Source organism: Myotis brandtii, unplaced genomic scaffold (assembly GCF_000412655.1).
Source record: "Myotis brandtii unplaced genomic scaffold, ASM41265v1 scaffold191, whole genome shotgun sequence".
In the NCBI taxonomy this organism is placed as follows: domain Eukaryota; kingdom Metazoa; phylum Chordata; class Mammalia; order Chiroptera; family Vespertilionidae; genus Myotis; species Myotis brandtii.
Genome location: NW_005357115.1, coordinates 7,896,406 through 7,921,025, shown reverse-complemented (window position 1 = coordinate 7,921,025; position 24,620 = coordinate 7,896,406). Strand labels below are relative to the sequence as shown.

The following is a 24,620-nucleotide window of genomic DNA, read 5'->3' as shown; positions in this document are numbered from 1 at the left end:
CAGAGGCATTTGCGGGATAGCCTCAGGCAAAGGCTAGATTAGCACCTCTCCATAGGACAGAAGTTTTCCCACAGCTGATTCTCACAGCCAGTTGGCCTGGAGGTCAAATCCCTCTAGTATTAACTACTACAATCAAGGCTTAACTAGAACAAGGCTGCGCACAAAGACCACTAGGGGGTGTACCAAGAAAGCGTAAAAAATGCGGAGACAAAGAAACAGGACAAAACTATCAAGGGAGGATATTGAGTTCAGAACCACACTTTTGAGGTCTCTCAAGAGGCTTCTAGAGTCTGTCGATAAACTTGATGAGATGTACAGGAAATCTAATGAGACCCTCGATGGTGTGATAAAGGACCATCTAGAAAGTAAGCATACACTGACTGAAATAAAGAATATTATACAGACACCCAATAGCAGACCAGAGGAGCGCAAGAATCAAGTCAAAGATTCGAAATGCGAAGAAGCGAGAAACACCCAACCGGAAAAGCAAAATGAAAAAAGAATCCGAAAATACGAAGATAGTGTAAGGAGCCTCTGGGACAGCTTCAAACGTACCAACATCAGAATTATAGGGGTACCAGAAGATGAGAGAGAGCAAGATATTGAAAACCTATTTGAAGAAATAATGACAGAAAACTTCCCCTACCTGGTGAAAGAAATAGACTTACAAGTCCAGGAAGCGCAGAGAACCCCAAACAAAAGGAATCCAAAGAGGACCACACCAAGACACATCATAATTAAAATGCCAAGAGCAAAAGACAAAGAGAGAATCTTAAAAGCAGCAAGAGAAAGAGACTCAATTACCTACAAGGGAATACCCATACGACTGTCAGCTGATTTCTCAACAGAAACTTTGCAGGCCAGAAGGGAGTGGCAAGAAATATTCAAAGTGATGAATAGCAAGAACCTACAACCAAGATTACTTTATCCAGCAAAGCTATCATTCAGAATTGAAGGTCAGATAAAGAGCTTCACAGATAAGGAAAAGCTAAAGGAGTTCATCACCACTAAACCAGTATTATATGAAATGCTGAAAGGTATCCTTTAAGAGGAGGAAGAAGAAAAAGGTAAAGATACAAATTGTGAACAACAAACATGCATCTATCAACAAGTGAATCTAAGAATCAAGTGAATAAATAATCTGATTTACAGAATGAACTGGTGATTATAATGAATCAGGGACATAGAAAGGGAATGGACTGACTATTCTTGGCGGGGAAAGGGGAATGGGAGATGCGGGAAGAGACTGGACAAAAATCGTGCACCTATGGATGAGGACAGTGGGTGGGGAGTGAGGGCGGAGGGTGGGGCGGGAACTGGGAGGAGGGGAGTTATGGAGGGAAAAAAAGAGGAACAAATGTAATAATCTGAACAATAAAGATTTAATTAAAAAAAAAAAAAGACGGTGTGGTACTGGCATTAAGAGAAACATATGGATCAATGGAGTAGACCAGAAATAAATCTACACATCTATGGTCAACTGAGTCTTAACAAGAGTGCCAAGACCATTTAATAGGAAAAGAACAGTCTTTTTAATAAATGGTGCTGAAACAACTGGATAGCCACATGCAAAAGACAAGTTGTACCCTTACCTCTCACCATATACAAAAATTTACTCAGACAAGTTGTACCCTTACCTCTCACCATATACAAAAATTAACTCTAAATGGATCAAAGACCTAAATGTACGGGCTAAAATTATAAAACTTTGAAGAAAACAGGGTGAACTCTTCATGACCTCAGATTTGACAATGGATTCTTAGATATGACACCAAAAGCACAAACAATGAAAGGTAAATAAACTGGACTTCACCAAAATTAAAAACGTTTGTGGTTCAAAGGACATCATCAAGAAAATGAAAAATAAACCACAAAATGGAAGAAAATATTATAAATCATATATCCAATAACAGGTTTGTACAGCCCAATTGAAAAATGGAGAAAAGATCTGAATAGACAGGTCTCCAAAGAATATATGCAAGTGGTCAATAAGGGCATGGAAAGATGCTTGACATCATTAGAAACCACAGAAATGCGAATCAAAACTGCAATAAGATACCACTTCAAAAAGTCAAATAACCAAAATAAAGTTGGCTAAAATAAAGTCAAATAATAACAAAAATTGTAAGGATGTGGAGAAATCAGAGGATGTGTAGAAATTATACATTTTTGGTGGGAATATAAATGGTGCAGCCACCTTGGAAAAGAGTCTGACAGTTCCTTTAGCAGTTAAACACAGAGTTACCATATGACCCAGCAATTCCACTTCTGGGTATTATATACCCAAGAGAAGTGAAAAGATATGTCCACTCAAAAACTTGTTCATAAATGTCTATAGCATCATTATCAATAAGAGCTAAAAGCCAAAAAGGTAAAAACAAAGCAAATATCCATCGACTGATGGGTAAATAAGTAAAAGCGCCCCAACCCCCTGATTGGCCCTGCTCTGTGCATGACAGGGGGTGGCGCCGCAACCTCCCCATCGACCCTGCCTTGAGTGTGACAGGGGGCGGTGCCCCAACCCCCCAATTGGCCCTACCCTGAGCGTGACTGAGGGTGGCATCGCAACCTCCCGATCCGCCCTGCTCTGTGCATGACGGGGCGGCGCTCCAACTCCCCAGTCGGCCCTGCTCTGAGCCCGACCAGGGGCTGCACTTAGGGATTGGGCCTGCCCTATGCCACCCGGGAGCAGGCCTAAGCCAGCAGATCGTTATCTCCCAAGGGGTCCCAGACTGCGAGAGGGCACAGGCCGGGCTGGGGGACCCCCCCCGCCCCGCTGAGTGCACAAATTTTTGTGCACCGGGCCTCTAGTATTCATATAATAAAATGATATTCTGCAATAAAAAGAAATGAAAGACCAATAAATACTCAATGTGGATTAATCTTGAAGATATTACGTTATGTGAAAGAAAGCAGTCACAGAAGACCACATATAGTTCCATTTATATAAAATGTTTGGAATAGGTAAATCTAAAGACAGAGAGTAGATTAGTTGTTGCTTAGCACTGAGGAGGGGCAGAAGGGGAAATAAGGGGGTAACAGCTAAAGTGTACAGGGTTTCTTCTTAGGGCAATGAGAATATAGATTGTAGTGATGATGTATGTATCTGTGACTATACTATAAGCCAATGAACTGTACACTTTAAAGAAATAAGTTGTATGGTACGTTAATTATATCACATTAAAGCTGTCACCAAAAAAACACCACCAACAAATCACAGTACCAGGAAAATCACAGCATTTTTTAAAACATCATTTAAACTGAGATCCATTCAATTACCTAAAAATACTTTTTTGAAATTAGACCAAAGGGAAAAGAATGGCATTTTTACTACTAAACCCCCTATGCTACTTGTTGGAAAGTTATTACAAATTCTTTTGTTTTGCTCGTCTCCATTTTTAAAAGAAGGAGGAAAGAAAGGGAATTAATATAAATGCATGTCTTCAATTACATCTTTAATTTAACTTAATAATCATATTTATCACCATTTTATAAATGGGAAAACAGGTACAGGAAAGTACTAGTAAGGTGATTTTCCCAACTTCATAAATGTGTAAGGGGCTGAAGGATTTGAATTTGAGTTTTTCTGATTCCAGATCCTAGGCTTGTCTCACTCACCCGAGCTAAACCATCTCCCTTCTCTGGCTTCTTGTTCTCCAAGTTCTTCAAGTTGAACCATGAGTGACAAACATACTCACTTGGCAAGGCAAGAAGGCTGACATAAGTCTGCAGCTTCTCAAACACAGCTGTCATCTTTTTCATGTCCTGAGACAGCTCTAGATTCCTGGCTCTTAACGCAGATGTACAAAGAGAAGATTCACATTCTTCTTCTAAACTAGGAATGGGCAGATATTTTTAAAGTGAGCATCCTGAACATTTTCAATTAGCTGTAAGAAACCATCTACATTCACAAACAACTCTATCCTGAGACAAATTTAAAAAAAAAATTGATCTCATTTATAAGGTTCCTTTTTTTTTAATCCTCACTTGAGGATATGTTTTCATTGATTTTTAGAGAGAGAAAAATGAGTGTGAAAGAGAAACATCAATCTGTTGCCTCTCACATGCACTCCGACCAGGGATCAAACCCACAACGTAAGTATGCATCCTGACTGGAAATCGAACCAGCAACCTTTTGGTGTACAGAACAATGCTCCAACTGAGCCACCGGCCAGGGCTGAGGTTTCATGTTTTATACCATGATATATACACCTGCTTGCTGCAAATGTCTATGGAATACTAGAGGACTAAATGGAAAAAAATAAAGGCATATGTCCATTATCTTTTCATCCTGAGAGCAGCATGAAAATGCTTCCCTTAAAAATATTTTCAGGAGCCCTGGCTGGTTTGGCTCAGTGGATAGAGCGTCGGCCTGCGGACTCAAGGGTTCCGGGTTCGATTCCGGTCAAGGGCATGTACCTTGGCTGCGGGCACATTCCCAGTAGGAGGTGTGCAGGAGGCAGCTGATCAATGTTTCTCTCTCGTCAATGTTTCTAGCTCTCTATCCCTCTCCCTTCCTCTCTGTAGAAAATCAATAAAATATATTTTAAAAAAATATTTTCAGGAGAACAATATTTCATGGACTGAATTCCTAAGGAGAATTAATTAAATAGGAGCAATATTTCATGGACTGAATTCCTAAAAAGAATTAATTAAATAGGAGCTAGTAGAGAGAATCATTAAGAACTTTTTTAGTATATTAAATTGCAAAAGCCATATAGATTAGAATAATCTATAGACTCAAATCTAAAAGTAAATGGTTAACATTCATAAACTACATTGTATCATTTTCAAATTTATATGGTTACTGTAGAAAACTCAATTATAAATTTTTAAAAATCCTTGTGGGTCCCAGCCAATGTGGTTCAGTGGTTGAGCATCTACACATGCACCAGGAAGTCATTGGTTCGATTCCCCATGAGGGCACATACAGTACCTAGGTTGAGGGCTCGATCCCCAGTATGGGGCGTGCAGGAGGCGGCCAATGGATGTTTCTCTTTCATCAATGTTTCTATCTCTCCCTTTCCCTTTCTCTCTCTCTGAAATCAATACAATATTGTTGTTGTGTTTTTAATTAAAATTTCTTGTGGACGCAGCACTTTATAAAAAATGTTGCAGGTGATCAAGTAAAATGCTTTTTACACAACTAGAGAAATTATTAGCACAGGAATGATCATCATAACCCTTTCCTTGACCTTCCACTTTATTTATGGCAGACAGCTTCACTGAATATTAAGCCCATTTACCACTAAATAATATGTCATCTTCTCAAAGTGGTACTTAAACTAATGACCAAAAATTGCCTAAAAACATAAATACCTGGTGAGGTAGGACTGAGAGCTTATGAGTCAGAACATTCCAAGAACAGAAATCTTAGATCAAGAAAGATTATCCAGTCTTTTAAAAAATGTAATAGTGAAAAAATAATAGAAAATAAAAATGCATAACTGTTTCAAGTAGTAAATACCACTTTGCAATGGTTCTAAAACAGATTCTTCTTAAAAATAAGCCAAATCATAATGTTATTTAAATTTCTAGAGTCAATTTTCAAAAAAATGTTCATTACATTGAACCATAACATGTAAGGATATGAAAAGAAACTATAATTCATAATAGTTTTTCACTGATTACTAAAATTGTCATATGCACAAATCATAGAATTTAGTTATTGAAATGCCTTAATAGGTTAGAATTAGGAAGTAAGATGGCTCTTAACCCATATTAATTTTTTTAACAATGAAATTTTACATTTCATTGTTTAAAAACCTTTTAGTTTTATAAGAACTTAAAAACTATTATTACTTGTACATTTTCAAAATCTATAAGTAACTCATTTACATATTTTCTAAATCTTAGTTGGTATTATACTACAATACATATATGTTCTTCTTTTATGTCCCATTATTCTTTTTTTTTAATATTTTTTTATTGATTTCAGAGAGGAAGGGGGAGGCAGAGAGAGATAGAAACATCAATGATGAGAGAGAATCATTGGTTGGCTGCCTCCTGCACGCCCCCAACTGGGGATTGAGCCCACAACCCGGGCATGTGCCCTTGACCGGAATCGAACCTGGGACCCTTCAGTCCACAGGCTGACGCTCTATCCACTGAGCCAAACCAGCCAGCGCTGTCCCAATATTCTTTGATATTTTTTTAAAGGTTAAATCTTAGATGAAAATATTTAGAAACAGAAGTCTTGGTAGTTTTAGGTCATAAGTATCAAAACTTTTAAGCAATATTATCAACTTTCTAGTTACATAAATTATTTTCTCTTGCCTTTCCAAAAATATTTAAGATGGGATATTTAATGTTACTAAAGGACATATCCTTTAAGGGCTAGAGTACATTAAGTTTTTAGTTTATAACTTAAATAAACTACTCCTAATAAAAAGAAGAATATACCATTTCAAAGAAATCTAAGGACTATAGGTCCAAATGTAATTAACTATTGTAACCCCCCTAGATATTTACTGCAAGAAAATTATAAATACCCAAAACTGAAATAGTTTTTGCAACAAATGTGTCATTCACGATCACTGAAAATAATGATTCATATAGCATTATGTAGTTACAGTAGTAACCACAGTACAGAACAAAAAAAAAATCCTAGCTGATGAACTGCAATTCGATTTTCTTAAATGTAAGTTTACACTGCTCAAGCCACGTTTTTCCTTTTTCACAGAAGCCCAAATTGGTTGTGGTGCAGACAGGTCAGGCAGATACAAGAGGCACATGCTACTATTTTATTAACTCCAGTGCAGGTCAGGTGATACCTCACAGTTCCCCAAGCTCCCAGGCCTGGAGGGATAAATACCTTTTTAACTGATAAGGAAGAATCTTCCTAAGAAAACATATGTAAGAGGTTAAATGCTCTGAGAAAGTTTTCAATTTCACAGTTGTCTCCTAGAAAAGAAAAAAAAATTTGAGATTAATAGTGTTATTTGACAAAGAGGAGCTCCCACTTCCAGAAGTAAAACAAAAGAAAATTACCAGGACAGTCACAGTATCTTCAGTAATACTTTCAAATAAATGAAGCATTCCTTCCTCAAGAGGGCGGACATAAGACGCATTTTCATGAAGGTATTGTGAGAACTAAATAGGAAGGAACTGAGTTAGATCACTGGAAACAAACGAATATCAACATATTTGTAAATAAACTCACTAAGTTACAAACCTAAATACTTTTAGAAACTTTTAGGGGGAAAGTTTGGCTTTTATACAGAGATGCTCCCCTCTAATAGTCCCAGGTACTATCCCCAAGTCCCCATTCCAATATAAAACGAGGACCGAGAAGAGGAATGACATAGTTAACAACCAGGCAGGGGAGAAAATGGGGAGGGGATACTACACTACAACCCAGCACTAGCAGACCTTCTTCCCTAAACTCCTGCTTCTCTCCATAGGGGTCCCCGCTTAAAAAAATAAATAAATAAAATAAAATTTTATATATATTATATATATACACACACACATATATATATAATATATATAAATCAAAACTGTGTGACAGATTTCTGTGTTATATACTTCATTTTTTAACAAGTCTATTGAGTATAGCTTCTTTTACTTTTACTGCATACAATATTCAGGATTACAAATTCTATTAATGTAATTATCATCAAAAAGATGATATAAAACTTTCATAACTGTCACTGATACTTGAATATTTACAAAGGATTAATTCAGCAGGAAGAATAGATTAAGAAAAGATCCTATAGGCATTTAAATAATTTAGAAGCAAAAAATTAATTTTCACTTATGAAATACTTCAATTACCAAAGTATTATATAATAGCTCAGATTTTGACTTCTCAGTATAAAAATAAAAGGTCTCATTCTGCAGAAATGGGATTCAGTTGACCCTACTACAAACTACTCAAACATATATCCCAGGGAAATTCACTTAATTCTCTTTGGGCTTTGATCTTTAGAGCTATAAAATAAGATGAACTCTAACCTTACAGGTGTAAACATCTACTTTAAGATTCTATAAACAAATTTAAACATTCTAGTCATCTTTTAACAAATAGTTTTTGAATCTCCTTCAATATTATAGACTTACTAGAAAATCACATATCATAGGTCAAAGCATGAAAGGGAAAATATTGAGAAATATGTATATTTTTCAAAGTAATGAAGTGTTTCAGACAAAATTCCAATAATGAATAAAGAACCAGTATTGAGCAGAAAACATTTTTGATATTACAGGAACTATAAAAATACATATAATTACATTAAAATGTTGTAATACTGTTTTCCAGGTCTTCTGATAGCTTTTTCCCACAGTGATATTAAAGAGCCTTTCAAAGACCCAAAATTTAATTTTTATAAACTTCAACGTATTTGTGGAGTCACACCAAAACTGATGAAAGCCAAGTACCTACTAAAGCTTCTTATATGTAAGGCATAATAATAATGTTGATGAGAGCCAACCTTTATTAAGTGCTGTTCTTAGTGCTTTACATGTGTTATCTCATTTAATCTTCATATGTACAGACATACCTGTAAGGTAGGCACTGTTATCCCCCGTTCTAAAGATGAGGAAACTGAAGCACAGAGAGGCTAAATAAATTGCCCAAGGGGACAGACCTGGACCAGAACCCCAAAAGTCTGACTGCAGAGGCCAAGCCTTTGCTATACTAATGTAAATGGCACGTAGGAGATCCGTGGACAAAAATACAATACAAACCCTGGGAATACTGTGTGATGCACAAGAACAAGCTAGGATGAGGCATTAGGTAAGTGGGGAAAATGGCATGACTCATTTCAGGCTGGCACTTAGCAAATGTTTATAGCAAGATCCCTCAACTTCTTTCCTGTGGGGACGGCCCTTAGGATGGCCTGAGGATCTCTGCCTCCTGCTGCTAATGGCTTCGTGTAACACTATTGCAAAATGTCTCGGGGTTGGTCTCAGTGACAGTATAATATGGCAGAAGTGTGGTATGTGAAGACTTAGGGAGGACTAAGCCACTCTACCAAGAATGCATAAGGCCCCAAGAAGCACACCTATGCTTTCCTACTCCGTGATTTTGCTCACGTCTCCCTCTTCTACAGGCAAAAATACCTATACCACTTTTCTCCTCCTATACAAATCACACTCATTTTTCAAAGCGCATTCAAATTGCCAAAGATTCGTTCCCAGACACTGCCACTGACAGCAATCCCCTTCCTTAATGACCACGTATCACTTACTGGCCATAACCACTCACTCACACACTAAGGTCTTTTAACAATTCCTCTAGTATTTAACTTCTTAAGAATCTCCATGTTGGCCACACTTTATCTTGAAGGGGAAAGACTATGACTTACAGTTTTTCCCCATGCCTTCCACAGTACTTTGCTGATGCACAGAAGTGGTATAAAAATAAATAAGTTTCCCTACTTGTTCAGGGCAGACAAAATGTATCTTGGTTAAGTTTACCTTCTGATTCAATGGAGATATAGTGTCAATGGCAGAATCCACAGGAAAAATCTGAATCCTCTGTTCTGTGTAGGTGTGAAAGTTCAGAAGAGCCATCACAAGGTCTTGAACAAAAGCCAGGGCCTGCCCAGCAATGTCTCGCATCTTCAGCTTTAAAATGAAAAATCTATAGTTAAAGTCAACTATCAAATTATAATTCTCAAACTACTTTATTAAGCCTGCTTTTGGAAAAAACATTTGAATGCTGGCACAATTATTCCTTAATTTAAATTTATTTGCTCCTACTTGAATTTTAATAGTCCCATCTAAGTAAATGAGAAAGCCACCAGTTTTGGCAAACACACTTCCTCCACTTTACCTGGACCATTTAATTGCAAGGTCCACCAACCTAGAAGGAAGGTATGGCTTATGAAATTAGAGCATTCCATAATTCAGTTCTAATGTTATCAGACAAGAAAGACAGCAAAAAAAATCTATGTTATAAATTCAATAAACAGCAAGTTACACAATTTTTCAAAAATGTATAAGAAAGTAAAGCAAAAGTTAAACACAATAATTTAGTACACTAAACAGGGGCCCAAATCACTAATTCTTGCTTCTGAAAAGTTTGACATGCACATTTCTAAAGAGAAAATATGTACTTCATCTTTACCTGATGTCGCCTGTTGTGGAGTGGAACGTTCAGAGCATTATACTGACTATATTCTACAAAACAAAAATAAATATAAAATCTTTCATTTTACATTTACAGAAAAACAGCTTAGTTGCAAAATAATGAATTATTGCAGCAAAATCAGCTTTACATAAGTATTAAAAAAGTTCAAAGCCACAATCACAGTATAGGAGAATATGGTATTTACACACAATCAGTTGTTTCTCAGATAAAGTAATACCTCTAATATTTTTTTACCGTTAGGATAAAAAATTGTTTTAAATTCTATTTAATAGTCCCATCTAAGTAAATGAGAAAGCCACCAGTTTTGGCAAACACACTTCCTCCACTTTACCTGGACCATTTAATTGCAAGGTCCACCAACCTAGAAGGAAGGTATGGCTTATGAAATTAGAGCATTCCATAATTCAGTTCTAATGTTATCAGACAAGAAAGACAGCAAAAAAAATCTATGTTATAAATTCAATAAACAGCAAGTTACACAATTTTTCAAAAATGTATAAGAAAGTAAAGCAAAAGTTAAACACAATAATTTAGTACACTAAACAGGGGCCCAAATCACTAATTCTTGCTTCTGAAAAGTTTGACATGCACATTTCTAAAGAGAAAATATGTACTTCATCTTTACCTGATGTCGCCTGTTGTGGAGTGGAACGTTCAGAGCATTATACTGACTATATTCTACAAAACAAAAATAAATATAAAATCTTTCATTTTACATTTACAGAAAAACAGCTTAGTTGCAAAATAATGAATTATTGCAGCAAAATCAGCTTTACATAAGTATTAAAAAAGTTCAAAGCCACAATCACAGTATAGGAGAATATGGTATTTACACACAATCAGTTGTTTCTCAGATAAAGTAATACCTCTAATATTTTTTTACCGTTAGGATAAAAAATTGTTTTAAATTCTATTTTTTCTGTTTCTAACAAATCCTTTTAAAACGTTATTTGGAGCCTAACAAGATTACTTAGGGCTCAATTGGTTTTTACCTTGGTATATGCTAAATATACACAATAAAAAAAAAAAGTGAATTTTGGCTTTTTCCAAAAAGGCTGGCTTTGAAGCAGTTATAAGATAATTTAAAATCTCCCTATAAAAAAGAAAACAGAGAAAAAGAAGAGAATAGAAAAAGATTAATAAAAAATGTATAAATAAGTAAATCTCCCTATGAAATATGAGGGTTAAAGCTGATCAAAAGAACAAAAAGAAAGCAAGCCTCTGTCAGGCCAATGAAGTTTACTGCCAAAAGATAAGAAATTATTTTAATTAGTTAGCTACCACGGAGGGGTTCAAAGTTGCAAATAATGAAAAGCTGTACATAATACCTACTTGTATCATTAAAAGGTACTTTTTCATTGATGATTGATAAGGATTCCTCTAATCTACCTGACAAATCTTCATGAAGATTCTTTAACTGTAATTGACTGAAAGAAGAAAATAAAAAACCACATTATCACCAATCAGACATGGATCCTCATTTACTTATTACCTCAACAGCTGATATCAGGCTTTCAGAGAACTATGCCTGACATCGGAGATACTCTAGGTAGTAGAGAATTACTAAAAGATGAAAGATAAGAAAAATTCTAAGCCTTAATTCTAAAGCCCCTGGGACTTTTGTTCAATGATGTTGAAGTTTGGAAGAATTGGTCATAGTTTCAGTATTTTATACAATTTTGAGTTTATTTCCCCAAGCATAGAGTAATCTTAGAGTCATTGCAACATCACACATTTTCTCTTTACAACTCATAAATGTTTGCTCAAGTATTATGGTAAAGTTCTTTCTTAGGTATTATATCATTTTTTTTACTTTGGCTCAAAATCTGATCACTTTTCAGATTTTGATTCAGTTATGAGGTATACATCTAAACTAAGCATGTAATGCTACCAAAGCAACTAAACTAAAGAAACTCACTTGACTGATTCTATTGAAACTTAAAATATTATGTCATTTATCAAATAAATGTTGGAGAATGCTCTTACCACCCGCTGATATATAACAGTGATGGCGAACCTTTTGAGCTCGGCGTGCCAGCATTTTGAAAAACCCTAACTTAACTCTAGTGCCGGGTCACATATGGAAATTTTTTTATATTTGCAACCATAGTAAAACAAAGATTTATATTTTTGATATTTATTTAATATATTTAAATGCCATTTAACAAAGAAAAATCAACCAAAAAAATGAGTTCGCGTGTCACCTCTGACACGCGTGTCATAGGTTCACCATCAATCACTGATATATAATATTTCAAGATTTAGATATCTCCAACTTAGATCATATACCCTTTATTTTATTCAAAATGGACCATTAAAGTTTGGCACAGTGGTTATTACTGTTTTCCTGCCTTCGACTCCCTTTAGTGTAGTCTGAAATGGAAAGTATCTAGTCCTTAGTACAGGAGCCCAGAACGCTATCTGCTATGGCCCAAAACATCTGCAGGCTGAGGACTAAGCCACTCTACCAAGAATGCATAAGGTCTCAGAGATAACAACTGAAAAGGACCCTGGAGATTACCTACTCCCACCTCATTTCAAATGTGAGAAAATTAAGACACAGGAGCTGCTAAACCAAAACTCAGGTCTTCTGATTATTACTTCACGTTTCCACATACCAATCTTCTGTTCGAAGTCGACATTCCTTGGCCTCCTTTTCTAGAGCCTGAGATTTTACCTGAATTTTAGAAGAAAAAGAAAAGCAGATGGGTCAGACTACAGATGAGAGCACACCTAGGAGATACTACAAGCAACTCTCACCTTGAGTGACTGACTTTATGTTCTATAAAGTACAAAACCAATCTACAAAGGCCTGAACTATATCTTAAAGTGTTCTCACTTTAAGTTTGGGCTTACTTCTAGTTTGGCCTTGTCGTTCTGCAGTTTCTCAATGGTTTCCATGTACTTCCGTGTCAGGCCATCAACCACAGCTTGGTGCTGGGCCGTCTCCGTCTCCAGAGTGGCCAGTCGACTCCTCAGCTCTGCTTCCACATGCTTGTGCTGCTCATCTGCTTCAAAAAACTGAAAAGAAAAGATCATCTTCTCATCTCACAATATCCTAATATATACAAACTAGAGGCCTGGTGCACAAAATTCATGCACGGGGGCAAGAGGGTCCCTCAGCCTGGCCTGCGCCTTCTTGCAATCTGGGACCCCTCAGGGCATGTCCGATTGCCGGTTTAGGCCCAATCCCCAGGCAATCAGACATCCCTCTCGCAATCCGGGACCGACTGCATGCATCAGTGACCATACTTTTCATACAGGTGAAAGGCATCTTGCTGTTGTATGGGCAACTATGTTTTTTTGCCCTGATTATAAAAAGTAGTACATAACATGATCCTTCTGAGGCAGTAGTACCATTTTTCCCATCTTATGGGTGGAAAAACTGAAGCAGAGAGAAGTTAAGTAATTGGCTTTGTAACACGTTATAAGAGTCAGAATCAGGGCTGACCACAAAATGTGTAAGCCAGAGTCCATGCATGTCATCACTGCATCATCCTGTATTTTCAGTGTTAGAGCAGCCTTGCCAGGTTTTAATTTTTAAATCTAAGAGAATGTTCCCAATATATAGGGTAGGGTCCTTAGGCCAGCCGGCGATCAGGGCCAATCTGTGGGGTGACCAGCAGGCGGGGCGAACAGGGGGACCCCCCTGCTGGCCCCGCCGCCACCACTGGTCACCTCCCATAGAGGCGACGGGGGTGGGGGAGTGGTGGCACCCGCTCGCCAGCTGGCCCCGCCCCCCAATTCACCCTGCTGCTGCTGCCGGTCACCTCCCTCTCAGGGGGCAGACGCTCAACACAGGAGCTTCCCCCAACCGGGGCAGCTCCTGCATTGAGAATCTGCCCTCTGGTGTTCAGTGTGCGTCATAGCAACCAGTTGTTCCGACATTTGGTCAATTTGCATATTAGGGTTTTATTATATAGGATGAAGAGAAAAACAACAGCAGTGACTATTCATTGAACAACTTCCATATGGTTCCATATGCTCACTATGCAAAACCCGTACAGGCATGATCTCACTGAATCCTCACAGTATGTCAGAGGTAGTGTTATTGTTAGCCCTCCTATAGATGGGGAAACTAGTTTAAAGGAACTCTATGACTTGTCAAATGTCTCACAGCTAAAATGTGGTAGGAATGAGATTGGAACATAAGAGACCTACTCCAAAGACTACATCTCCTTCCTCTCAGTCTCATGAATTTCTATTTCAATTTCTGGCACACAGATAATTCAACTGCCCGGGGTATAATGTTTCCACTGAGCTAATTTCCATAATTAAATAATCAAAATTCAAATAGATGGTTATTCCTAAAACAGGTAATGCTCTTTTCCTTAATGAAAATCCAATACTAATTAGGAATTAGGAATACTTAGCACACAATGTACTAAGGTCAAAAGTTCACTTTTTTTAACAATGTCAAAGACTGAGAATTAATGCATATTTACTTTCACTGTTTGATTATGTTCACCATTTCACACACACACAAAAAATCAAAAAGCACAGTTGGATACACTACCCTTAAATGACTCTTATAACATGCTGAATATTTGGAGGCAAATATTGATTATTCAACATTCCATAAAGACTTGAGGGCCATGCCCTAACCGGTTTGGCTCAGTGGAAGAGCGTCGGCCTGCGGAATGAAGGGTCCCAGGTTTGATTCCGATCAAGGGCATGTACCTTGGTTGCGGGCACATCCCCAGTGGGGAGTGTGCAGGAGACAGCTGATCGATGTTTCTCTCTCATCGATGTTTCTAACTCTCTATCCCTCTCCCTTCCTCTCTGTAAAAAATCAATAAAATAAAAAAGACTTGAGGTTCTGCCGTGAGTGTGATCCTGTTCTGGGGCTGGGCATATAAAGCCAACATGGTCTATATCCTAACAGTCATTATAGACTAACAGGTGAACAGTAATAAATTAAAAGGCAAACACTACTTACTCATAAGCCCCCATCTAAGTGATCCATCAATCATCTAATCTAATAAAAGAGAAACATGCAAATTGCCCATCCCTCCCCTATACCCACAAGCCACGCCCACCAGCCAATCAGGAGCGAATATGCAAATTAACCCAACTATGATGGTGGCAGCCACAGAGCTAGAGCAAACAGGAGGCTTGGGTTGCCCCTGGCAATGGAGGAAGACAAGCTTCCTGCCTGCCCTGCCAGCCCTGAGCTCCGCTCAAGGCTACAAAGTTTCAATTATAGAAGATAAATAAATCCCAGATACCTGCTTCCAGCCCGTGGCTGTGGCTAGCCTGAAAACAGCCATCAGCCCCTCACCCAGGCTGGCCAGGCATCCCAGTGGAGACCCCCACCCTGAAGGAGCTGTGGCCAGCCTGAAAATGGCCATCAGCCTCTCACCCAGGCTGGCCACACCCCCATGGGGTGAGGGTCCCCACTGGGGGGTTTGGCCAGCTTGCAAACAGCCATCAGCCCCTCACCCAGGCTGGCCAGGCACCCCAGTGGGGACCCCCACCCTAAAGGGGGTGTGGCCAGCCTGAAAACGGCCCTCAGCCCCTCACCCAGGCTGGCCAGACACCCCAGTAGGGCCCCCCACCCTGATCCAGGACAACCTTCAGGGCAAACCAGCTGGCCCCCACCCATGCACCAGGCCTCTATCCTATATAATAAAAGGACAATATGCAAATTGACCCTAACAGCAGAACAACTGGGAATGACTGGTCACTATGACACACACTGACCACCAGGGGGCAGACGCTCAATGCAGGAGCTTCCCCCTGGTGGTCAGTGTGCTCCCACAGGGGGAGCTCTGCTCAGCCACAAACCAGGCTGACGGCTGCCAGCACAGCAGTGATGGCGGGAGCTTCTCCTGCCTCCTCAGCAGTGCTAAGGACAAGTGGACATCCCCCGAGGGCTGCCGGGCTGCCAGAGGGATGTCTGACTGCCAGCTTAGGCCCAATCCCCTGGGGAGCGGGCCTAAGCCAGCAGGTGGACATCCCCCGAGGGGTCCCAGACTGCAAGAGGGCACAGGCCGGGCTGAGGGACCCCCCGAGTGCACAAATTTTTGTGCACCAGGCCTCTAGTTTCCTATATAAAATAAATAGTGCTCAGTATATTTCTATATTGTCAAGTTATAAAGTTATTCTGCTGTCCTCTAAACAAATGTATACTTCGAAACACACATCCATATTAAGATATGAAAAAGATGTAAGAAATGAATGGAGTGATATATTACCTAACAACCATAGGAAACATCAAAACATCCATATATACACAGAACACTCTATCTTGCTTTTCCCCCCCCCCCATATTCTAGATCAGCCGTGGGCAAACTACGGCCCGCGGGCCGGATCCGGCCCGTTTGAAATGAATAAAACTAAAAAAAAAAAAAAAGACCGTACCCTTTTATGTAATGATGTTTACTTTGAATTTATATTAGTTCACACAAACACTCCATCCATGCTTTTGTTCCGGCCCTCTGGTCCAGTTTAAGAACCCATTGTGGCCCTCGAGTCAAAAAGTTTGCCCACCCCTGTTCTAGATCATTTGACCCATTTTTAAATTCATATGGAAAAACAGAAAGATCTTCTCACTTGTATGTGCAACCGCTCATTCTCTTCTATCTTCTTTTGCAGATCTTCATCAAAGACACTCTTCTGCTCTTGGCTCAACTGAGAAGTGGTGTCTCCACTTTTCTGATGGAAAGAATAAGTTATGTCCACATAACTTTCATCCTTTAGAGAAATATCCTAAGGTACACAGATTCTCTATCACCTTAGTAGCTTGTCTCTTCTACGTGTTCACCATTCTCAAACAATCCTGCAAAAGGTATACAGTCCATCATTTAACTTTTCCTATGTGATACAAGTTGGAACTGCAAATATTGCAATGGGCAGGAAAGCTTTAAAAAGAGAGAGAGAAAAAAAACAGATAAGGCTCACTATTCTTTACAGATGAATTCAGGAGTATTTCTGTTGGAAGACAGAGAAGACCCAAAAGCTAGTGATGTAAATATGCTAATAAATATCATTTTAATTTGTTTTTGGGTTTTGTTTTGTTTTTTGTTTGGAAAATGAAAGTTTTAGCAATTCCATGAGTCTGAGTTAAACTCCTCTAAGATATTATAATAAGTTACTTAACATTCACAAAGATAAATTTATACAAAAGTTCACATAAATTTCTAATTAAAAAAACAAAGCTATTATAAACAGGAGAAAAAAGCTCAAAGACGATTTAAAATATCTTCCTTTTGCTTTATTTTTTTTTAACTAATATTAACTTTTCTACACAGAAGAATAGCACTATTTAAAAGACCCAATAATGAACATTTGTTTTCATGGAATACAAGAACTGAGGCTATTCAAGGGTCAGCCTAACAATGAAACTGTGTTCAGACATCAATCACCGCTCTTCTCTGCCTTTTTTGTACCCTCACTCCTCACCTCAAATGAAATCACTTACTGATGCAATGTAACCCAATGATTAGGAAACTCTTTGAAAATAGAGTAGCTATATTAAAAACATATTAAATACCCATCATGTTTGGGACACAAGAGGTGCATAAGGAACTGCTGACTTACATACTCTGTGTCCTCAGTGCGTACAAAGTTGGATAGGTTTAATTAACATGATTTCAGGAGTGTTACATCCAAACCTCTGCTAAACAGCCCTGGGAGGGGATCTCACTAACCTGTGAAGCACATTTCAAGATAGATGGCTATTCCTTCCCCAAGGGCCTTTCAGATTTTGCAGAGCATGTTTATTTTGACACAGTTTTCCCAAGTGATTCTAATACACACCTTTTTGTTTGCTCTGTTCCCATTTGAAAATAACCAATCTACAAAATTCTTTCATGTAGAGGAAATGCATATGGAAAGGTACTAACATATAATTATGCGGATTGCCCATCATTTGGCAAATACTGTCCTAAGCACCTGTACACGATCCCATGATCACAACAAGAGTATCACCCCCATTTTGCTGATGGAGAAACTAAGGTTGCAAGGTTAAATATTTGCCGTAAGTCATAGACTATAAATGGCAGACCAAGAGTCCAAGCTTGGGCTTTACTCCAAAGCCTGCGCTCTTCCTGCCACACTGTGCTGCTACAGAGTTACTGTGGGTCTTCCTCTTCCCTCCTACAACTCTGTTATTACTGCCTCACATCCACAATTTGGGGGTACTGTTCAATATATATACATACACACAACTTACAGATTCAATCACTAGCCCTTACCCTTAAAAAAAAATGCAACTTCTTAAAGTACCAGATCATTCATCTTACAGCAACAAGAATCTTTCTTCACCACATAACCATAAGGGGAAAAGTTTTTTTTACATCCTTGGACAAGAATACCAAATTAGCTTCATAGGAATAAACAGTAAGAAAAAATCTATAGCAAAAGTACAAGCCTAGTACTTTCACATGAGCAGTTATACTTTGACAATGTTTCTCATTTTATTTGCCCTACCTTGAGTTTAATGGCAACTTGATATAACTGAAACATATTAATAATTTTGACCAATATGAGATATTCCTTTCATTTTTCTCAGCCACTTAAATAAAATAAGTGCATGTCTGCTCTTAATAAATTCTTTTAAACTCACATTGAGCTGAAAATGCCTCTAATTGGTATATATTAATAATAAAATCTGCTTTCTTGACCCAATATCCAGGTGTAATAGTGGAACATTAGAGAATTTGAAGGTGACAAATTCATCTGTTATAAGCAGGATGGCCTACAGATGTCTGTACCTAACAACAAGGTTATACTACCTTGCTTTTATCTGACTTACCTTGTTTTTCTTGCCTCGGGGTTCACTTAGAGCCAGTTCATCTTGAAGCAGTTCTACCCTCTTGGCAAGCTGCAGATTTCGAAATGTCAAACTGTCCATTTCCTGCTGCAGTTTTCTCAATGATTGATCCTTCATTTTCAGTTGTTCCTACATCAAAGTGAAAACAAATTTATAATTTAGCCTGAAGGTTTAAAAATAATGAAAAAAAATTATTCTTGTTTCACCAAAATATAATCAAAACCTCTTGCTTTAGGGAATTCAAGTTATACGTTCATCATTCCAATTCCTATGTTGTTAGCTCTGTTTTGTGTCAAAATCATTTTCTGACCAAACCAAGTAAATTTAAAAATAAAGAGGATCTATACTAAGTAACAAGATAGTCATCAACTTAAAGTAAAATATCCATAACTATTTGTTGTCATATAATGTTATATATGTGTCTGGCAGTGAGGAGACACAACGCTTGAGGCTACAATTTTATAAACTTGAATTTTTAAAGAGAACCTCCGACTCAAACTGATGATGTCCTTCAGTAAACAAGAACAACCAGAAATATATTTGTATTCATGTTTTCTATAAATCCTCCCTGAATTTAAGTCAGTCCAAATAAAGTCTTTTTAATACACTTAATTTTACTTTAAAAATCATTATTATCCTAACACAAGAATATTTTCAGCTGCTGTTCTATATTAATTTCCTCTAAAGTTAAGTGAAAATAGAAACAAAATCTAAACAACATATCTTCTGCTTACCATTCTGTATTGTTATGAAATAGGGTAAAAAAAAAATGGGGAAAATAGAGAAATATTTAGTTTCACTCTATTTTTTAAAAAAATATTATTCTAACTACATTTTATTTATGATGTTCTGACAACTCTGTGTGCACTGGTAATCAAACACAGATGGCCAGATGCTAATGTATATTTAAAGAATTGTACTTTTATTACTTTCACTTTAAAACCACTGTAAAGCGAAGAGGTCAAGTTTTAATGAATAGGTGATTTAAGTCTATTGAAACGGCAAACTAAAAACCATAGGCTGGTGCCTGCAGTCTACTGACATTATTTATTTGTTGGGAGCAGGGCTAGAGTGATAGAATAATGTGTTTCCAATAAGTAGAAAAACATTGTTCTTTTCTATTGTTTGTTTAGTAGCCCTTTTTCTCTTAATGGTAAACTTAGTTCTACCCCATGTCCAAATTATCGTATGTTTCAAATTAAAGAAATTCAAATCAATGAAAGTATATTGTATCCACAACTCATTGAGGCAAAACCAATATAATCAAAAGCCTACTATAACAAAAGACATCCTAACATTCCTATTGAGTGAACAACAAACTGTTATTCTTACTGTAATTATAATGACCACTGCACTGAATAGTAAAACAAAAGTAATTTCTTTACATTCTTGTAACTAATCACTAGTTGACAAATGCTCTAACTCCATCATCCAATCATTAATTTCAGAAGACAGCTCTCCCAACCTCTCTGTAAATCCTAGTTTGTGCAATGAGGATGATGACAATGTTATGTGCCCTCACAGAGTTATTGTGAACACTAACTGAGCTCATGGATATAATGTATTTAACAAAATGCCCGACACACAGTGAGTGCTCAATAAATACAACCTGCAGTCAACATCACCACAGTCACCACCATCACCACTACCACAGAGTTAATCAAACATGACCAGCAACAGGAGAGTGTCAAACCAAGAGTGGGCTACAAAGACAAGCTAGGAAATACTTTCCCTAGGAACAGGTTTTAAACATCATTAGGAGAAATACTATCATTTCTTCAATGATTTAGGCAAAATAATAACTTGATTAACAAATTCTGACGATAAAGCTTATTTTTAATAGTCTTGACTTGGGCACAGAGAGCTTTGGAAGTATGGGTAAGGCATCCTGAACCATATCAGCCCCTAAGGAGGGGGCACTCTCAAAAGACAGACTTCTCTAGTGTAGGGTCCAACAATGGCTAAGTAAGAGGACATGCTTCTGAGTCTCAGTTACCTAAATGAAACAATTTAGGCTATGTAACTGGTTAGGGGCTACTCCAGAAAGAGGTAAGGGTAAAGGGAATCCTATTCCCTTTGGTCTAAAGAAGGAGCAAGGAAGAGAGCAAAAGAATGAGGTAAGCAGCTTTTGTGTGGACAAAAGTAGCTTTACAGTTGTAATACAAATATGTAATACAATAATTAATAAATAATAAAAAAAGAATAAACTTTCAGTTACTCACAACTGTAAACCTACTTTTGCCCATGCCTGTGCTTAACTGAAACTCAGTCAAGAAAGAATCCATATCCTAGAATTAATTTATTCAATTAAAAGTATCACTAAGCAATATTTATTACATGCCAACTAGGATGAGGCAGAAACAAATTCCTTCTTCTACTACATATTTCTCCTTTAGTTAACAAAGGTGCTAATGGTAAAATGTATCATCACTCAGTGTCCTGATTAACACAGGTTACTACTATTAAAAAGTTCAACCCAAAAGCAAGATGGACTAAATGATTCACAATTTCAAATCCATTTATTAGGGAATAACCATCTGCTGAATGCTGGGGATATAAATATGAATGTGAGATGGCCCTCCTCAGAGTTCTGTCAGTGATCAAAACAGATAAGAAGCCCTATTAATTCAAATGCCAAATAAAGGTTTAAGAGAAATGCATTAAAGTCAAAGAATACATTTTTAAAAATTTTAGCTAAGGAAATCAAAGCACATAATATTCACACTGAAGGAAGTGAGAAAGTTAAACACACACAAAAAAACTGTATTACTCATCACTATTCCTAGTGAATTAGTGTCAGAGTTGGGACTTTAACCCACAAAATCAGCTAAATTCCCTACTTTAAGCAACACCACTCACTCACTTAACCTCACAATACAAATATCCTATTGCATACCTTTAAAGCAGCAGAATTTGCTTGTTCATCTACAACACCTTTTTTCAGTACCTGATTCTGAGCCCGAAGCTGCAAACAGAATAAGCAATAGTTAATTTTTAATTTAAAGCAATCATTTGTAGCAAAAAAAAAAAAAAAAATTGCCATTACTTTACAGGAATCATAACACTGAGTAACTATCTTCTCATGTATATATGAGAACAAAAATATTAGCCCAGAGAGGATAGTAGATATCACCATTCTGCCACTTTTCAGTGGCTAGGCTGCCCACTGATATAAAACACATAATATGTGGCAAAATTGTGACTAAATCAACTTCCAGCACCTGGTCCTTTCTAAGAAACCAAGTCGCCTCCCAAAATAAAAACTACTACTTTCCTTGAAACTCTGGCACACTATTCATATGTAAAATATATACAATTGGACCAATTACGGAATAATAATTCTACAGAAAATCAAAGTGTAGGACATCAACATACCCAGCAGGACTCTGTGCCTAATATTAATCGTGCAAATGTCATTAAGAATGCAAACCTGCTATCAGGCATCAGCTGAGGCCATGTACCAAAAGCAACTAAGAAGCAGACCCAATTTAGAAGTTAATAATAATAGCAGCTAACATTTGAATGCTCATACCAGCACTATCCTAAGTGTTTTACTTATATTACTTCATTAAACCTCACAACCCTACGAAATAGGTACTACAGGGTGGGACAAAAGTAGGTTTACAGTTGTTCACATGGAAAAATAATGCAATAGTTAATAGATAATAATACAAGAATAAACTGTGTTTCATGTTCTCACAACTATAAATCTACTTTCACCCCACCCTGTATATTACCTCCATTTTACAGATGAGCATCATCCGATACACCAAGGTTGCGGGTTCGTTCTCTGGTTAGAACACATATAAGAAGCAAACAATGAATGCATAAATAAGTGGAACAACCAATGGATGTTTCTCTCTCTCCCTTTCTTCTTCTGTTCCTAAAAATGAATAAAAGTTTTTTAAAAAGCGGTCCCTGTTTTCAAAGAGCTTATAATTTAAAAGGGAGGATGAAAGATAACTAGCAATCCTGTATTTTCTGCTTTAAAAAAAGAAAAGGAAAAGCAATATAATCATTAAATTTTCTAGAACAGGGATCAACAACCCTAAGGCCTATGGACCAAACTGGCCTGCAGCCTATTTTAAAGTTTTACTGGAACAGAGCCACACTCATTATTTACATATTATCGATGATTGCTCTTGAGCTACAATGACAGACACAAGTAGTTAAGAACTGTATGGCCAGGAGCCTAAAATATTTACTATTAGGTTCTTTCCAAAAAAAGTTTGGGGACCTCTGCTCTAGAAGTCCAGAAGAAGGAAATACCACTTTAATATTGACTTCCATCATGTATTATTTTATTTTTCAAGCAATATCAACATATTCTCAGATAATGTGTTATCTAGGTAGCAAAATTCAAAAAATACTTTCAAACCCAGTTAGCCAAAAGGCAGCAATACTACTTGGGAATCTAGGTTTCATTTTGTACCCCTGTCCTAACTTTGATCTATGCTGTCTTCTTGGTGTGGTATTTAGAAGCTCCTAGTGACCGCTTCAAAGGCTAGAGATGAAGCTTGAAGTCCATTGAACTGTAAGTTTTGTGTAGGACCAGAACTACAGCAATAAAAAAAAATGAACCTCGCTGATTATAATGAAAAATTATTTGAATTTTCCTTTTGAAAATAGTTTGCTAAATTAGTAACAATTCAAACATGGTTTCAATGAAACTGCTTAATAGAAAATGCAGCTTTTAGAAATATTTATCTAAAATACCTTTCTATTACTTAGTAGGTAGAAAAGGATGACAATGATAAACGACATACTCCATTGCTATGTTAATTACACTTTGTGGCATTTGGCATCTTCCTGCATTTTAGCATCACTGCTGCCACCCTTATGCACACCGAACCAGCAAACTGTCAAATGCTGGCACTGCTGTGATCAGTCTAGTGAGTCTTTTAGAATCTACTTCTCCTCACCAGCCTTTTCCACAGTGGGGAGGCAAATGCAGATCGTCCCTGTTTTAGAAATAGACATAACATCACCAATGGTCCTCCATTAGGACAGGAAAACTCTCCAGAAGGTGATATTGCTTGTTTCCAGCGGCTGTGCACCTAGCTCTTCCATTCCATTCAGCAGAGGAACAGTACCTCTGAACCCCATCTCTGAAGCCCTCTTAGTCCTTTTGCACCTCATTTGTCATTTTCTTGTAATCTGATTACTCTGAAAGCACAGCCCTTCCTCATTGTGACCAACCAAATCCCAGCTGTTCATCTAGGCGTTTACTTCCTACCTCTGGTCCTACATACTTCCCCCATAAATTTTTCCTAACCACTCCCTGTGCTCCCAGTATGGTCCACAGTGAGCTTGCCCCTCAGTTCCCTTGGCACTTACTAGTATAGTAACAAGGCACCTCTTATTAAACTGTTCAGTTTTAATTTTACTTTTAAAGTAGTAAATTTTACATTAATTCATGTGTGATTTATGATTAACTTATGATTTCTCTACTCATCTCCCATCTGCCAACTAAACTGTCCTTCATGGTAGAGACTACAGTATAATTCCTTGTATCTCCAGACTACAATGAAAGATCAATGCTAGGAATAGAGAAGGCACTCATATTTTTAAACAATTAAATACTGTATGTAAATGGTGTTTAAATGTAATGCATTATACAATTATAAGAGACTGTCATTACTCTAACAGTCCCTAAGACCCTTCTCCAAACGATTTGAACCTCAAGCTCCTATTAGACACCAAGCAGTCTCAAAATCCCTGAGCTAACTCTGCAATGACCACTGTTTG

At 37.5% G+C, this 24,620-nt stretch overlaps 1 protein-coding gene across 2 annotated transcripts in view; it reads right to left on the bottom strand.

Annotated features, from left to right (window-relative positions):
• Positions 1-22,634, bottom strand: part of PPP1R21 (protein phosphatase 1, regulatory subunit 21) — a 50,431-nt gene extending 27,797 nt beyond the window's left edge. For both annotated transcript variants that reach the window (XM_005864811.2, XM_005864812.2), the window contains exons 1-12: positions 22,610-22,634; positions 21,769-21,837; positions 18,855-19,001; positions 16,652-16,753; positions 12,953-13,117; positions 12,715-12,773; positions 11,429-11,523; positions 10,722-10,774; positions 9,421-9,570; positions 6,991-7,092; positions 6,815-6,903; positions 3,699-3,835 (exon numbers count right to left, since the gene is read on the bottom strand). In XM_005864811.2, the coding sequence (XP_005864873.1) occupies positions 3,699-3,835; positions 6,815-6,903; positions 6,991-7,092; positions 9,421-9,570; positions 10,722-10,774; positions 11,429-11,523; positions 12,715-12,773; positions 12,953-13,117; positions 16,652-16,753; positions 18,855-19,001; positions 21,769-21,837; positions 22,610-22,633 (1,192 nt within the window). In that variant the 5' untranslated portion in view covers position 22,634. The remainder of the gene's footprint in view (positions 1-3,698; positions 3,836-6,814; positions 6,904-6,990; positions 7,093-9,420; positions 9,571-10,721; positions 10,775-11,428; positions 11,524-12,714; positions 12,774-12,952; positions 13,118-16,651; positions 16,754-18,854; positions 19,002-21,768; positions 21,838-22,609) is intronic.
• Positions 22,635-24,620: the final 1,986 nt, after the last annotated feature.